The sequence below is a fragment of the Eumetopias jubatus genome, unplaced genomic scaffold (assembly GCF_037043125.1).
Source record: "Eumetopias jubatus isolate StellerSeaLion01/CBP00866 unplaced genomic scaffold, mEumJub1_p1.0 scaffold_16, whole genome shotgun sequence".
In the NCBI taxonomy this organism is placed as follows: Eukaryota; Metazoa; Chordata; class Mammalia; order Carnivora; family Otariidae; genus Eumetopias; species Eumetopias jubatus.
The window spans coordinates 52,757,878-52,769,994 of record NW_028274822.1 but is presented as its reverse complement, the minus strand read 5'-3'; the positions used below and the strand labels follow the sequence as shown (position 1 = coordinate 52,769,994).

General features: G+C 35.6%; 1 protein-coding gene across 3 annotated transcripts in view; it reads right to left on the bottom strand.

Moving 5' to 3' along the window:
• Positions 1-12,117, bottom strand: part of NDC80 (NDC80 kinetochore complex component) — a 54,438-nt gene that overhangs the window by 39,682 nt on the left and 2,639 nt on the right. For 2 of the 3 annotated variants that reach the window (XM_028092365.2, XM_028092364.1), the window contains exons 3-7: positions 12,031-12,108; positions 9,230-9,353; positions 8,979-9,151; positions 8,178-8,280; positions 1,275-1,364 (exon numbers count right to left, since the gene is read on the bottom strand). In XM_028092365.2, the coding sequence (XP_027948166.1) occupies positions 1,275-1,364; positions 8,178-8,280; positions 8,979-9,151; positions 9,230-9,353; positions 12,031-12,108 (568 nt within the window). Of the gene's footprint in view, positions 1-1,274; positions 1,365-8,177; positions 8,281-8,974; positions 9,152-9,229; positions 9,354-12,030; positions 12,109-12,117 lie in introns of all 3 variants that reach the window. The other variant, XM_028092366.1, reaches the window with a different exon arrangement.

The window sequence follows — 12,117 nt, the reverse complement described above, 5'->3', positions numbered from 1 at the left end:
CACGGGAGGAGAATTCTCTCAAGAGTAGGATCAAAGGCTAACTGCTTCTCCAGCAGGGGACATTGCTGAAATAGTAAAAGGTATGGTTACTCTCTTTAAAAAAAAAAAAAAAAAAGTAATGAAAAGTAGTAATAAAAAATGAGACTAAAGTTCCTTGCCACTTTTTTTTTTAATGTCAAATGCTCCAAAGCGTAGATTAGAATTAGCAGAGAAAATAGTTTTTCTTTTTAGGGACATGCATGGTGATTGATCTTTTACATGTGCTAGGGCACATTAATGTTTAATCTCAATATTATAAATCTATTCCTTGGAGTTGGTGTTTGCTCTATTTAGACACATAAATTTGCTTATTTTAGGAAACAGGGTGGGGTCAGTTACATAGTTTAGGCTCCAATAAAGTATGGCTTGGGAACGAACTTAGACCATGTTTACTTTTATCTCAATCCCTTTTGGAAGTGGTAACTCGGATCTAAGTGGTAATATGCCTAATATGCCTAAATAAAAGGCCAAACAAAACATGTATTAAATATGTAATATTTAAGACTCAAAGACTTATGTTGCCAGTATTGATATCTTCATTCTAAAAGGTACAGGAGAAAAGAAGTGTTACATTTATATACAAAACAATAACATGTTATGATTTAATTCCAATTTCCGTGCATTTTTTACTTACTAACATTTTATTTATTAAAAAAGATCTATTTATTTTAGAGAGAGAGAGAGCGAGTGACCACGCAAGCATGTGGCTGCACATGTGGGAGGAGGGGCAGGGGTGAGGGAGAAAGTCTCAAGCAGAATCCAAGCTGAGTGTGGAGCCAGATGAGGGACCCGATCCCATGACCCTGAGATCATGACCTGAGTTGGACGCTTAACCTTACCATTTTAAATTTCTATGCCTAATTAATTTTAAGAAATGACAATGTGATTCCAAGAATAAATCTATTAATGTTAAAAAAATTCAATTTTAGAAGTTTTTTGGGAAGCAAAAAGACTCCACTAAAGAGTATATTAATTTTTTTTAAAAAATATTTTTATTTATTTTTGCGAGAGAGAGAGAGTGAGCGAGCACAAGCAGGGGCAGGGGCTGAGAGAGAAGCAAAGGCCCTGCTGAGCAGGGAGCCTGGGGCAGGGCTTGACCCTAGGACCCTGGGATCATGACCTGAGACAAAGGCAGAAACTGACTAAGCCACCCAGGCCCCCGACTATATTAATTTCAGTAGTGACACAGTTAATAATACCAAGATAACTATAATGTTTGTGGTAATGTAAGGTACCTTATTATGCATAATTCCATCTTCAGTTTCTTCTCCCCAAGGCTGTCCATCATCAAATAAAGGTGAGCTTTCTTTCATGGCATTATGTAACTAGTAAGTAAATAAGCAACGTATTTAAGTTGATGAAATGTGAGAAAAACACATAGCTTTCATGTTCTGAATCATTTTAGTGTCATTTTTAGAAGCATTTACATTACTGCATGACAAAGTCTCTAGAGAGGTCATTTTATTGAGCATTAAAATGTAATCCTTTTAATATTTTAGTAACTAAATCCATTAGAATTAAAAAAGGATGGATTCCATATTTAGTTCTATTAAATATGCTGATCTTTATGCTACTATTAATTCATTGAGAGCATATACACACATTTTAATGCAACTCTGAGAATCTAAAATAAAAAAAAAATTGCCACATAAAAGGTGAACCAAAAAGGATTATTTCTTTTCTATGAACTCAAGTTTGGTGCTTAAATGTTATCCACAGACTGCTTCAGTGAACTTCAGATTGGTTACAATATGAAATATTCAGAAACAGAATTGTTTAAGCTTGAAAGTGCTAAGATAATACATTATAGCAAAACAGTCAGATGTTTATAAAGGAACATTGCTAAAGGTTTTTAAGGCAAAGAAACTCCATTTTGGAACACCTGTTTTTATAAATTTTTCTAAAAATAAAACTTTCCAAACATGAAAAAATAACTAGAAAGTGTAAATGAAACTGATACGTAATATAAAGATGTAAATGTTTATCTAGTATAATGCACACTAAGCTTCTAAGAAAAGCACCATGTATTAGGAATGAAAAGGAAAATGCAGTTTCTGCTAGAAATATTTCATTAATTTTTCTTATCCTAGGACTTACATATCAGATTCCTAAGTTCTTAGCCCAGAGTTGCTTGCCATATCTACTTCTTTCCTATTCCAAAGATACTCAAAGAAGACTCATATAAGAGGTGAAAAGAGCTCCGCTGGGGCTTTGATCATCTGCAGAGCCAAGTCAGCAACCCCATCTGGCTGGAGTCTGGCGCACAGGTTTGCCTGATTAGCTTCCCGAAAAGAATCTTGCCAGTTTTGGGGTCTGTTCTGTCTCTTTCCTCCATTCTGGTAGGGAATCGAATCCATAGCCCTGCCCATTGCTGAATATAGCCTCCAACCCTGCTAATCAGGAAACCTTACCAGAGCTCATGGGAATCTCAATAGCCCACCCTCTAGCCCCAGGTACAGCAGCAATTGAGTGGAGAACCTGCTCAGTGGCTCTGCTTCTGCAGACCCAAGACAGTAGCCCTGTTATCTGGGGAGTTAAGCATGCAATTCTCTCTGATTTGATTCCCAAAAAGCCCTGCTGGTCATGAGGCTTGTTCTGAAGCTCCAGTGGGACAGGGAAGATAATTTATGGTGCTGTCCAAAGCTGAATACAGTCTCCAGGCCCACCTGACCAGAAAACCTAACCAGAGTACCTGGGAACATGTGTAACCCACCTGACAACTCTGATTAGAGTGGCACTGGAGTGGAGAATCTGGCTGGTGGCCCTATCATCTGCAGGGCTGGGATGGTGGCCTGTTAGGCCAGGGAATTTGGAGCATAGTTCTGCTTAATTTGAACCCCAAACAAGAGCCTTTCTAATCTTGAAGCGTATACAAGGGCCCCTCCCAGGTATGGAAACTAAATTGCAGTTTTGCCCTCTGCTTTTTACAGCCTTCAGCCTGCCTGACCAGGAAACCCAACCTGAGCATATGCGATGCTGTGTAGCCCATCCTACAGCCCTACTTACAGTGACACTTGGAGAGCACAGCTCATGGCCTTCCTTGTATGTAGAGCAAAACCAGTGGTGGCTCCTTCTGTTCAGGGAATTCAGCACATACTCATACCATGGGTATGGGGCTGTTCTGTTGCACCACGAGGGCAGGGAAGCTAATTTACAGCACTGCCTATTGCTGAGTATGGTACTCAGTCCCAACTATCCAGGAAATCGTGGCACCTACCCTATAGTCTCACTTGGGCAGGGAACCAAGCCAGCAGTCTTCTCTAACCGTTCTCAGACAGTAGCACTTCCCCCTCTCCCCTAACCTCACAGCTTGGGCAGTGACCTTTCCCAAAAATAAACCCTGATATAAGCCCCACCTGCCCAAGTACGTTACCAGCTGATACCTCTAAAAACCCAATCTGAGCTGACTGGTAAAGAAATGTCTCTACCAAAGAGAACCTGTCAAATGTGGAAGAGACCACTTACTCAAATGTGCAGGTACCATCATAAGGAATCAGGATCATGAAAAATAAGGTAAACATGACTCTACTAAAGGAAACACAATAAAGCTCCAATAACTAACCCTACAGAAATGGAGATCTATGAACTAATTCAGAATAATCCTCTCAAAGGTGTTTAGTAAACTATAAGAACACACAGCCAACTAAACAAAATCAGAAAAACAATGTATGAACAAAACAAGAAATTTAATAAAGAGAAATTAAAAGAAAAAAAAATCAAACAAATGAGAGCTGAGAAAAAATTACTGATCTAAAGAATTAAACAGAGAGCTTCCAAAGCAAAGTCAACCATGCAGAAAAAGCAGTCGTGGGCTAGAGGACAGGACATTTGAAATTATCCAGTCACAGAAACAGAAAAAAAGAATGAAAAAGAGTGAAGAAAGCCTATGGGACTTACGGATCATCATCAAATGATACAGTATCTGCATTATGGGAATCTCAAAAGGAGAAGAGAAAGAGAAAGGCACAGAAAGTATAAAGCAATAAGAGACTTAAAGCAATGAGATGAAAGTATAAAGTATAAAAAGAAAGTATAAAGCAATAAGAGACTTAAAGCAGTAAGTCCCAAATGTAGGAAGAAAAATGGACATCCAGATCCACGAAGCCCACAGGACCCCAAACAGGGCTATGTTGAGACATATTAAATTGTCAAAAATCAAGACAAAGAATTTTGAAAGCAGCAAGAGAGAAGGGAGAAGTTACATACAAGAAAATCCCCATAAGACTATCTGTGGAATTCTCAATAGAAACTTTTTAGGCCAGGAGAGAAAGGGATGGCATATTTAAAATACTGAAAGGAAAAAACCATCAACCCAAAATACTATATCTGTCAAAACTGCCCTTCAGAAATGAAGGAGAGATATAGACTTTCCAAAATAAACGCTGAGGGAGTTCACCACCATAAGACCTGCCTTACAAGGAAAGTTACAGGGAGTTATCTGAGTAGAAGCAAAAGGTGCTAATTAACATTGTAAAAACATATGAAGGTAATGTAAAACTCACTGGTAACAATAAACATACAAAGTCTGCTTTTCTAATATGGTGCTGTGTAATTCACTTATGACTTTAGTAGTTAAAAAATAAATGTATTAAAAAGAACCAAAACTGCAATAACCTGTTATTGGAAACACAATATAAAAAAGTATGTAAACTGTAACATCAATAACCTAAAATGTAAAAGGGAGAAGTGAAAGTGTAAAATTTATGAATGTTATTGAAGCTATCAGTTTAAAATAGAATGTTATAGCTATTATTTTTGTTTCTGTTTTTTAAATTAGGCTCTACACCCATCATGGAGCCCAATGTGGGGTTTGAACTCATGACCCTGAGATCAAGACTTGAGTGGAGATCAAGAGTTGGATGCTTAACCGATTGAACTATCCAGGCACCCTGAATGTTATAGTTTTAAAGATATTTTATGTAAGCCTTATGATAACTACAAGGGAAAAACATGAAGTAGATACATAAAAATGATACTCAAAGTATGCTGATACCAAATATCATCAAATTTTAAAAGAAGATAGAAGAATAAGGACCAAGCAGAACAACAGATCTACAAAATGGTCTGAAAACTATGAACAAATGGCAGTAAGTCCTTATCCATGGATAATTAAGTGTAAATGGATTAAACTTTCCAACCAAAGACACAGAATGACTGAATGGACAAAAACAAGATCTAAAAATCGGCTGCCTACAAGAGATTCACATTAGTTTTAGAGATACAGACTGAGAGTGAAGGGATGAAAAAGATATACCAGACTTTGAACGAAAAGTGGTAGAGGGACACCTGGGTGGCTCAGTCATTAAGCCTCTGCCTTCGGCTCAGGTCATGATCCCAGGGTCCTGGGATTGAGTCCTGCATTGGGCTCCCTGCTCAGCGGGGAGCCTGCTCCTCCCTCTCCCTCTGCCTCTCACCTGCCTGTGCTCTCTTTGTCAAATAAATAAATAAATAAAATCTTAAAAAAAAAACCCAAAAAACAAAAAGTGGTAGAAAGAGATGACAAAGGTCATTATATAATGATAAAAGGGTCAATCCATCAAGAAGATAAAACATTTGTAAATATTTATGCAACCAACATGGGAGCACCTAAATATATAAAGCAAATACTAATAGAACTAAAAGAAATAACAGCAATACAATAATAGTTGGAAGACTTTAATATCACAGTCTTAACAATGGGGAGATCATTCAGAGAATAAATAAATAGCAATTTGAACAACACTACAGACCAAATGGACTCAACAGACATATACAGAACATATCCAACAAAAGCAAAATATACATTCTTCTCATGAGTACAAGGAAAATTTTCTAGGAGAGATCATATGTTAAGTCATAAAACAAGTCTTAGTATGATTCAAGAAGAAATCATACTCAGTATCTTCTCTAACCAAAATGGTATGAAAGTAGAAATCAACAATAGGAGGAAAAGTGGAAAAGTCATGGGAACATGGAAGTTAAACATCACTCTCATGAACAACCAATGTAACAAATCAGAAATTGAAGGGGAAATGAAAAAGTATCTTGAGACAAATGAAAATGGAAACACAACATATCGAACTTACAGGATGTAGCAAAAGCAGTTTAAAGAGGGAAGTTTATAGCTATAAATGCATACATCAAGGAAACAGAAAGATCCTAAATAAGAACCTAAATTTACACCTCACGGAACTAGAAAAAGAAGACCAAAGTCCAAAGTTAGCAGAAGGAAGGAAACAATAAAGATTATTTAAATACAAAGAAGTAATAAAAATAGTAGGGAAAAAAGTGGAAGAAATTTTTTTTTTTAAGATTTTTATTTATTTATTCATGAGAGACAGAGAGAGAGAGAGAGAGAGAGGCAGAGGGAGAAGCAGGCTCCCAAGGAAGCCCGATGCGGGACTCGATCCCAGGACCCTGGGATCATGACCTGAGCCGAAGGCAGACGCTTAACCATCTGAGCCACCCAGGCGCCCAAAGAAGAAATTTTTTTTTTTAACATCAGAGACTAAAGGAGGCCATCCGAAGTCTGGCTAAATTTTTAGGATTCTGTTAAGTGGGAAAGATAATTAGAACAAGAAACCTATGATGTCTCACTGATTCCTACAATCTCTCATTGATTCTTACAGTGTTCAGTTCTACCACCTCAAGCAAACCAAGATAGCAAAGAGGAAATTTCAACCTATATAATAGACTTGGAGGCATCTCAAGAGGTCCCTCCCCAATAGAAGCCAAAGCAGGTACTCCATGAGCTCCTGCATCACTGTGGAAATGCTGTCTCCTAACCACAAAAGAATGACATAAGTTGTTTAGTGAAACAAGGGTAAAGTGTTCTATTGACAATAGGAGTATTTGCTGGTGGGAAAAGAGAAGTAGTTACCCAATGTCGATGGATATCGCTGAGGAGAGACAAATTGAATGCACAGATGTTATATATTAAGTTCAGTAAAATGGTATTGGATTTCTACTCTTATCTTGACAATGGTGGCGCTGAAAGTACTGAAATGTATTCTGGGTCAAAAATCCATCCACCTAGTGCCTGCCTATATTTTGTTAAGGGACTGTCGATGGACAAGAGAATATCAGGAGGACAGTATTAGTTTTAAGGATTCCAGCACTAAGGACAGGAACTCAGAAACTATAGAAGAAGAGACTGAATTAAACTAAAGATCAGTATTTCTCAACAGTCAAAATACAGCACATAAATCAAAAGGAAAAAAATATTTGTATCATATCCATACGAGCTAATTACCCCAGTTTGACTGTTTTGGTGCTCCTACAAATCAATAAGAAAATAGAAAAATGGCAAAAGACACAAATAGGCAATTGTAATAAGTGTGAAATATGTTCAAGTTGAGAAAAAGATTGCAAATAGGAAAGAAAGTTTTCACTTGTTCATTTAAAATATTGATAAACTTAATACATAAGCAGTTTAATTTATAAAGGTTAAAATAATATATACATAAAATAGGACCAAAAAACCCACGAGAAATATCAGTGACAAACCATACAAAAAGACAATTGCTTTAATAATATATATATTAAACAAGCTATTTTTTCATCTTTCAAATGGTAAAGATTTTAAAACAATGATGTTTTGGGAAAATGTATATGTTCATACATTGCTGAGGAGCTTTTAACTGATGCAAGTTTTCTGAAGGAAAATTTGTCAATATATATATCAAAAGTTAAAAGAAAAACCCACACAATTTGTGCAGCAAAAATGGCACCTTTAAAACTATAGCCCAAGGAAATGTTTTAAATTGTTGTCTCTGAGTTGTGGGATTATGGGTATATCATTTTCTGTGTATTTCTGTATTTTCCAAAATTTTTTGCAATGCATATGGATTTTAATTAAAAAAGGGAAAAAAAGCCAAAGTAATGTTATGTATATAATGGGGGAAATAATTTCCTGTTTTTTTTTTTTTTAAGCTTTAAAACTGCACAAAAACAAATAATTTCCTTGCCAATGTGGTAATTCCTCTCACCTTTAGAAGCATTTGTTAATAGTCTGAAGAATTTAAAATCAAATGTGCTTTGAAAAATGAAAACGGATGTAGGCTTTAAGTGGCAAAAGACAGACTGAGAGAGAAATAACACTATCTCAAGGAAAAAAAAATCTTTCCTACATACACATTTTAAAATGAAAAATCAAATACCTTGACGCAGTCTATTAGCCAAACCAAGGCTGCCACAATATGTGGCCATGTATGAGGGGCCCCCACTGTATACATGGAGCTTTTGGATAATGCAAAAGGATACCTATGAAAAGTTAGGAAAAAAAAAATAGAAGCCAACAATGTTAATTTTTTGAAAATAAGGCTAAATTAGGCAAGAAATTACATTAGAAAAATTCCACATATATTCCAACAGTCTTGGCTTGTTTAGAAGTAAGATATTTATTAAGATTTTGTCCTTGGTCATCTGACTCTGAAATGATTTTGTGTATTTTTTGGTTTCTTCTCTTTGTACGTATATCCCTAACACTGCAGAACTTGATTTACAACCAGTATGTTGGACTTCTCTCCTAAAAGATTGTTTGTTCCCTCAAATTCAATGTACTCCAAATAAGCCACATATGTATACTCTTCATCCTCAAATCCATTCCTCCCCGTATTTACTCTACACAGCCATTCTTGACTTCATCCCACCCCATTTTCTCCAGGCCTCCAATCCTATCTTTTTTGCTTCTATAAAATCTGTGGTATCCAGCCCATTCTAGCTATTCCTCATCACTTCAGTATTTGGAAAGCCTTATGAACTATCTTCTATAGTTCAGTAATAACCTCCAAACAGTGTTTTTTCTTGCCTTTTAAATTTATCCTAAGATACACTGCCCACAGTGACCATCTTAAAATATATGATTTCTCTCACTCAGAATCTTTACAAATCAATTGAGTCTGATTCTTTTCTGTGTTCCAACAATCTCTTAAGGCTAATAAGAAATATAACATACAAACCCAAGATCTTTAAAGATTCTTGGAACCTCTTCTTCAAACTTTGTGTCAGGAAGTTCATACGAAGGGCACAGGAAGCCATAAAGAAAAGTGAAGATCTTTAGGAAGTCTTTAACAGAAGGAGCTTGTAGAGATTTCATGGATACACTATATGCATAACCATTTTCTGTAAGAAACTACAATAATTTTTATGGAACATCAAACATTTTATAATAGAAAAATTATTGGAAAACACTTAAGAGAATATAAAATACCTCACAGAGTTGTCGAATACACTGCTGAATGAATGCTTTGTCATTAAGTGGTCGTGGGTCCTTGATTTTTTCAGAACTGGAAAATATACCAAATTGACTATTCCGGGATCCAGGTCCACTAGTTCTGAAAATAGAAACAGTCAGTCAAAACTATTTCAGTCTCTGGTCAGGTCTAAATTATTTCAAGGTGATTTTATATTTTACTAGCAGCAAAAAACATTAAAGTTCAATTCTTTTCTCTTATTCAAAGCAGAGAAAAAGAGCAAATAATGATAACTATAAAATGAGGTAGGAAGAAAAATGCACTGTGGTGCGTTGCATTCCTAATACATACACTATCACCTAAGAATGTGTATTTTGAATCCACTAGATCTTCTGTACAACCATTCTCCAAGTCTATTCAGTAACCCAAGTCCTTTCGCCATCCTTTTTAGCCTTCCACGATTGCTCCTCCACTCCTAACCCTTTCATTTACCATCATTTCCTGTGGGAAAACTGTTTTTGAGATGTTAAAATGGGTAGTGTATGCTTTTTCTCTTGAACATTTTTGTGTCATGCAATATTATGTATCTGATTTTTTAAGATTTATTTATTGACAGAGAGAGAGACAACGAGAGAGGGAACACAAGCAGGGGGAGTGGGAAAGGGAGAAGCAGGCTTCCCGCCGAGCAGGGAGCCCGATGTGGGGCTTGATCCCAGGACCCTGGGATCATGACCTGAGCCGAAGGCAGACGCTTAACGACTGAGCCACCCAGGTGCTCCTATGTATTTAATTGTTATTTACCATAAATTTACATGGTGCAACTTTTTAGTCATTAATGGATATAACATATGTGCTCCATTCTAAGCCCTTCCTCTGCAAAACAAAACTTAATTTGTTTGTATTTTTATAATGGTTTCTTTTGCCTAACTTTGTGGCCTGATTTAGCTACCAACTGCAGTTTATTAAATATCCTTAGAATAACAATTTTCCTTATTGAACAGATGCCACAAAACTAAGTTGCAATGAACACTGCTGTAGTATCTGAACTCTGTTCATCAGAGCTCTATTTGTCCCTGCAAGTTTGCTTACTGCTTTCAACTTCTCTCCTGCCAAACGCTCTAAAAGTTCTTTAGCTTGGGCCCTCTCACTCCACAGCCCAGATTGGCTGTTTTCTCCCCTGAGAATTTGCTAATTTGAGAAACACTTTTCTACATACTGCTATTACTTAATCTTTATTTATTTATTTTTTACCCAAAAGGAATACATGTATAGACTCAGCTCTTATTCTACACAGAACTGCACTGTTAGATATCTTTTTAAATTATAAGAGATTTCCCTAACCAATCAAAATACTGCATCATTCAATTTATAGCTTAAGAGCACAGGGTCCAGAATCAGAGTCTGTGGTTTCAAATTCTGTCTTAAAATTACTTAACCTCTCTGTGCTTCAATTCCTTTTCTATAAAATGGATACAATAATAATATCTATTCATAGGGCAGTTGTGAGGATTAATTAAATGAGTTAATACAGACAAAGCACTTATAACAACATCTGGCTTATAAAAATGCTCAGCAAATGTTAGATTTTATAGTAATTATCATCATTATCTCTGAAGTTCACCACTGAGAGAAAAGTTACATTACAAAAATGCCTTAAGATTTTTCACCAACTGGAATGAATACCAGAAAGAGCTTAATTTGGTTTCAAGGCAAAGACTTTTCATAAGGTTACAAACATTTCATCTCTAAATATTTTCAAAACAATTGAAGAGGTTTGCCTTAAAACAGTTATATTTTGTTTTGGTGAGATAAAAGAACAAATTATTTTTTCAATTTTGGGGTTGATCATTCCTTAAAAAATAAATTTTATTGAGGTGTAATTTGCTTAGAGTAAAATGTACCTGTTTAAAATGTACAGTATGATGAGGTTTGACAACGTATATACCTGTGCAATCTCTGCCACAATGAAGACATAAAGATACTGAACATTTTCATCATCGCAAAAGTTTTTTACTCTTTAACAGTCAATCCTTGCCCCACCTTCAGCACAGGCAACCACTGATCTATGTTAGACAGTGGTTCTCAAAGTGTGATCTTGGGGATCTGAGAAGACAAAGCTATTTTCATACTGATAAACTAAGATGTTATTTGCCCCTTTCATTCTCATTTTCTCATGAGTGTACATTGGAGTTTTTCAGAGGTTGTCTACATGATGTATGATATTTTAACAGATTGAATGTGGAAGCTGATATGAGAAGCTAGCTATCTTCTATTTAGCCAGATGTTAAAGAGATTTGCAAAAATGTAAAACATCACTTTTTTTACTGAAATACTTGTTTTTGGGAAAAAAATTCTTTTAAGTTAAAGGTTATGTTATTTTTGTTAACACGTAAGGGGTTATTATTATTTTACATTCAATGAATACATAATTAAAAACTTTCCAGTTTTAATTTCTAATATGGTTAATATCCATAAATACAGCCCACAAAATGAAAGCTCTTTGGAATCTTAATATTTAAGAGTATAAAAAAGCCTGGGACTAAACTGTTGAACTAGATGATGGTTCCTCTGAATTTTAAAATGCTATGATTCCATACTATCTGAAAGCTAGGTATAAATTTTCAATCAACTATTCACTTATAACATGAAATAGTGGTCTGAATGTGCTGATATATCTCTTAGCACTATCTAAAACAGATATAACCATTTCACCATTTAAAACGGAAGAAAGCTAGCTTTTAACTATCTTTTGTAAGGGATCATGCCATCCTATTTTTTTAAGAATCCCTTCATTAAAACTAATAAAAAATATCATTACCTTTTACCAAACACAGAGGCTTTTCTTTCAGATGTGGGTTTGTTTATATTCAACTTTCCAAAGGCTGGTTTCTCTTTGCTTTAACAA